Source organism: Euleptes europaea, chromosome 9, assembly GCF_029931775.1.
Source record: "Euleptes europaea isolate rEulEur1 chromosome 9, rEulEur1.hap1, whole genome shotgun sequence".
In the NCBI taxonomy this organism is placed as follows: domain Eukaryota; kingdom Metazoa; phylum Chordata; class Lepidosauria; order Squamata; family Sphaerodactylidae; genus Euleptes; species Euleptes europaea.
Window position 1 is genome coordinate 49,989,616 of NC_079320.1, and position 5,153 is coordinate 49,994,768.

Below are 5,153 nucleotides of genomic sequence, written 5' to 3' on the forward strand. Positions count from 1 at the left end.
ATTTGATGGAAACTTCAAGCAGAAAGAGGCCAAATATTCCTTATATTATAAATTAGATATAATTGTTCTGGCTTTTACCAACAGCACACACACACACAAAAAAAGAACCAGCAACTATATGACCATGAATGTTATAGTTCCTTCTAGGAAGGAAGAGCAAGAAAGAGATCCGTGTCTTTATAAGATTGTGCTTGTCCTTTTGAAGTCAGTCACCCATGACGGTGGTTTGGGAGGTTTAATTATATTTTTTCATCGTCACTGTCACTGATTTTTTTAAAAGCGATGGGGCTGGATTGCTTCAACGAGGTTTTGGAAATGTCCGTGTGCATTGTGGACATCGCTATCGTCTCGTAATCGTCATCCCTTACATTAAAATCGCAGAAGCGAAATAAAACCTGCAAGTCCCTTTGGAAGTTTTTGTTGAGGAACCCGTAGAAAATGGGGTTCACACAGGTCGAGATCATCGCTGTGAGGTGACAGATTAAAAACAACAAGTTATGGCTGCAAGTTGTGTTGGGTAGAATTTCATGATTCCAGTCAAAGACGGTATTAAAGATAGTCAGAGGCAGCCAGCAGACAGCAAAGGCCACCACAATAGACATAAGCATGATGTTGATCCTTTTAGTCTCGGTGGATCTGTATTTATTGTCTCTCATCTTGTCCATCATGTTGCTCCTTCTTTTTAGGCGTATGTATATCTGTGGGGAAACCAAAAAACCACAAACAAAAACCAACTGAACAACTGTGTGACATGGCACTGTGTCGCCTACCAATATTTTCTTTGGAAAGAAAAACAAAAGAGAAATCAGTACAGAGAAGTAGGGCTGTTGAATTAAAAAAAATTCGGTATAGTTCGGATTTGGCTGAATTCGGCCCATTTAGATTCGGGATATGCCGAAGTCCGAACTCCCCCACTTCGGGTCCATGCAATTCAGCAGGAATTCAAAGTTCGGGGAAAAAATTCAACCGAATAAAGCCATTAAAAACACAACCGCGCCTTTCCGCAGCTCTGGGGGGGCATTTTTTGGGGTAGAGGTCCCAAACTTTCAGCGGAGCTTCAAAGGACCCTTCTTGCCAGACCCCCCAAGTTTTGTAAAGATTGGGTCAGGGGGGGCTGAGATATGGGCCCTGAAAGGGGTCCCCCCACCCTTAATGTGCATCTCTGAGCAGAGCTTGCTGCCCACGCACAAAGCTCCCAGCCCCGACAAACAGCTGAGAAGTTTGCAAAGCAACACAAATGCAAAGCAACACAACTGCAAAGCAACACAACCCTGCAAAGCAACACCTTTGCAACCGTGCAAAGCATGGAAAGACAGAGACAGCTAGCTATGCATAAGGAGCAGGAGGGGTGGAATTTCCCCTTTTGCATCAGACTCGGGACCAGGCAAATGAATTCTTTAAGTCACCATTTGAAAACCAGTTTTGAGGAAGCATCAAAATAGACCTAACCGATCTTATGAATGAGGGAAAACCTGAGGACACACTGAAGCCCCCCCTCAAACCAGGGAGAGAGACTTGAGGGGGAACACCCCCCCAGGCAGAACGGGCGAAAGCCCCCTTTGGCTTCCCCCCCCACCCACAGAAACTGCTCCCTCCCCACACACACACAGACTCTGCTTTCCCCACACACACACACACAGGAGAAAAAGTATAGATTAAAGCCCCCAAAGGGGTCTTACTGTGGCTGTCTTCTGTTCCAGCAGGAGGGGCTGGGAGGAGGACTGGGTAATCCAAGACGATTCCATTTAAGCATGGGACGTTTTGCTCTGGAGATGCATACAGGATCGGGTGATCCATTCATCCCAATAGGGAAAAGGGGAAAGCCCATATCTCGGGGGCCCCTGACCCAATGTTTACAAAACTTGTGGGGTCTCTTAAGAAGGCTTGTCTGAAGCTCCGCTGAAAGTTTGGGGTCTCTACCCCCAAAAATGCGCCCCTTCAGCCACGGAAAGAGAAAAGGGGGGAGCCTATATTTCTGCCCCCACTGAACCCATCTTTACAAAACTTGGGGGGTCTCTTAAGAAGGCTCGTCTGAAGATATCCTGAAGGTTTGGGGGCTTCACCCCCAAAAAGCGCCCCCTGCAGCCACGGAAATGGAAAAGGGGGCGGGAAAAGGGGTGGAGCCCATATCTCGGGACCCCCTGACCCAAAGTCTACAAAACTTGGGGGGTCTCTTAAGAAGGCTCGTCTAAAGCTCTGCTGAAAGTTTGGGGTCTGTACCCCCAAAAATGCACCCACTGCAGCCACGGAAAGAGAAAAGGGGGGGAGCCCATATCTCGGGACCCCCTGACCCAATGTTTACAAAACTTGGGGGTCTCTTAAGAAGACTTGTCTGAAGCTCCACTGAAAGTTTGGGTTCTGTACCCCCAAAATTGCACCCCCTGCAGCCACGGAAAGGAGCGAATGTGCACAAGCACCCCACACACACACACACACACACACACGAGGATTTCTCTCACTCTCTCTCTCTCTCTCCCCGGCCCAGCCGCACATCAGCTGATTCCTCCAGTACTCAATCCTGACTGATTGGCCAGAAGAACACCCAACTTGGCCACCGATTGGCCGGGGGAGGAGAATGCTGCTTACTGACGGCCCCGAATTTGCCGGATTTATTCGTGAACTCCCGAACTCGCTGAATTCGGCTCCCCCGGTTTCCCGCCATTTTTGAGTTCGGTTCGTCCCGAACTAAAAACCGCCGAATCAGGGGAAGTTCGGCTGTTTTTCGGTTCGGGCCGAACCGAATCAACAGCCCTACAGAGAAGACAAATTCTCACTTACCTTTAAGTAGCAAATAAATATAAAACAAAGTGGTCCTAAGTACTGTATGATCAAGAGAGCTGTGGTATAGGACAGCCTGATTGTGTCTGAAGGAAATGCATCCAAGCACACGTATTTGCCCTTGTATCCCTCTACAGTTAGATTTTTGAAGGGTTCATCAGTGAGTACGTGATACACCAAGAAAGGCAAAGAGGAGGCCAGGGCAACAATCCACATGGCAGCAATTCCTATGTAGGCATGTCTGTTGTTTGGTCTCCAGCCACGGGGGTTGATAATCAGTTGATGGCGCTCGACGGCAATGAGGACCAAAGAGAAAACAGAGACCGTGATGGAGACGCACTGCACATAAGAGTTCAGCTTGCACATGGCCTCCCCAAAAACCCAGTGGTCCATTAAAGTGTACACAAATGTGAGGGGAAGACACATAATGGTAATGAGGAGGTCTGAAAAGGAAAGGTTGACGATGAGGATGTTGGTAACGTTGCGCATCTCCTTCTGTTTCAAGATGATGATGATCAAGGCCAGGTTTCCAGAAATGCCAAGGAGGATAACGGCCCCGTAAGCCAGGGCCAAGGTGAACACCATTGCCAAGGGCACGTGACAGTCTTCATCCTCAAAGTGTGAGAGTCTGGAAGTCTCTTCTGAAACATTCTGAATAGAATAGTTTCCAGTCAAGGAGAGAAATGATTTATTCATGGTGGGTTATTCCCGCTCACGGACCACGCTGAGCTATAGTTTGAAACGGCAATGGATTTTTCAGAAGCACATTCAAGAGGTCAGATTTTTCTCATTATACAAACAACAGGCTCCCAGCAAAAGCTGCCACAGAAAGGTTCATGCCGTTGGTAGGCTTGCACAGTCTGCAAAGGCAAAAAAAAAAGGCACACATTTATTTCTTTGTTAAGCTATGGCAGAAGGCATTTTCTAGTGTTAAACTCAGGGGACTTACTTAATCGTAGCCTTCAGAGCTATCCTTCCTTTTGCTACCAGGAATATGCCATTATTCTCAATTATGGAAGGATTTCTGTGACACAGATTCCCACTTGTGGATTAAAATGTATGGTGGCTGCACTGTATTTATCTCTGAAAGCAGAACCAAAAAATACTAAGGCGGATACTAGGGATATCAGATCTCACCACCTAGCTCTTACACAGAGGGAGTATTGATCAGATCTAAACGATTCCCACTGCCCATTTTGCTTTTTTCTAAAACCTCCAGAGAAAAGGTCTCCATCTTACTCTTTGTACTCCATTTAAATGTAACACACTGTACACAAAGCTAGCAAGGTTTCAGAGTGGGCCACAGACATATAAGCAAACTCCCTTCTTATGGAGTCCATGAACTTTAGAACAATTACTTAGGTAAGACTGTAAGGGTTAATTTATTAAGAAATCCTGATCTGTTCAAATGTGGACTTATTCTCAAGAAAGGACACAGGATCAGAGCTTTAAGTACAGTTTAGCATGGCAAATAAGATTGGGCATTGTAAATGAAGCACAGAGTTCCACATAGGTTAAGAATGAAATTACAGTTTTTTGCTATGCTGTTCTAATGACATTCACATATCCACAAAAGTCCTGATGGCACAATTTGGAAAACAGACAGCAGCATAATATAAAAGAAGAGTTGGTTTTTATATGTCGACTTTCTCTACCACTTAAGGGAGATTTAAACTGGCTTGCAAGCACCTTCCCCTCCCCCTCCCCACAACAGATGCCCTGTGAGGTAGGTGGGGCTGAGAAAGCTGTGACTAGCCCAAGGTCACCCAGCTGGCTTCATGTGTAGGAGTGGGGAAACCAACCTGGTTCACCAGATTAGCATCCACCGCTCATATGGAGGAGTGGGGAATCAAGCCTGGTTCTCTAGATTGAAGTCCACCGCTCCAAACCACCGCTCTTAACCACTACACCACGCTGGAGTAGTATACAAGATCCTACGTATGTGTAAAGTGCCATCAAGTTGCAGCTGACTTATGGCAACTCCAGAAAGGGGCTTCCAAGGGTTGCCATTGTCTTCCTCTGCAGAGTCTTCCTTGGTGGTTTCCCTTCCAAGTACTGGCCTTGCTTAGCTTCTGAGATCTGGCAAGATCGGGCTATACCACGCTGCCTTCGCTCCCATACAAGAACCTAACCGCAGACAAATTCTAATGATCAAACAAAATATTCCGTTAAAATCAGTATAAGCGCCGTGTTCCTGGCAAATTCAAAACAAAGTGCTATCCTTAGCAGAGTTACACCCTTCTAAATCCATTGGCGCTAGAAGGGTGTAACTGTTATTCATTCAGAAACAGCACAGTGCAGATACACAGGGGGGGGAAGCATCCATGCCACTGACTGTTGAAACGATAATGTGATTTGCTATAAGTGACCAAGCG

At 46.4% G+C, this 5,153-nt stretch overlaps 1 protein-coding gene across 1 annotated transcript; it reads right to left on the minus strand.

Annotated features, from left to right (window-relative positions):
• Nucleotides 1-231: 231 nt before the first annotated feature.
• Nucleotides 232-3,625, minus strand: NPY1R (neuropeptide Y receptor Y1). The gene is made up of 2 exons (XM_056855594.1): nt 2,779-3,625; nt 232-698 (listed from the first exon to the last, which is right to left on the minus strand). Exons 1-2 carry the CDS (start codon nt 3,472-3,474, stop codon nt 240-242), a joined length of 1,155 nt encoding a protein of 384 aa, XP_056711572.1. The 5' UTR covers nt 3,475-3,625; the 3' UTR covers nt 232-239.
• Nucleotides 3,626-5,153: the final 1,528 nt, after the last annotated feature.

Excerpts from the sequence above, each read along its gene's own strand:
- NPY1R (XM_056855594.1), bottom strand. The coding sequence starts at position 3,474 with ATGAATAAATCATTTCTCTCCTTGACTGGAAACTATTCTATTCAGAAT. Across the intron at positions 699-2,778 it reads TATTTATTTGCTACTTAAAG|ATATACATACGCCTAAAAAG; the intron begins GTAAGTGAGAAT and ends GTTTCCCCACAG.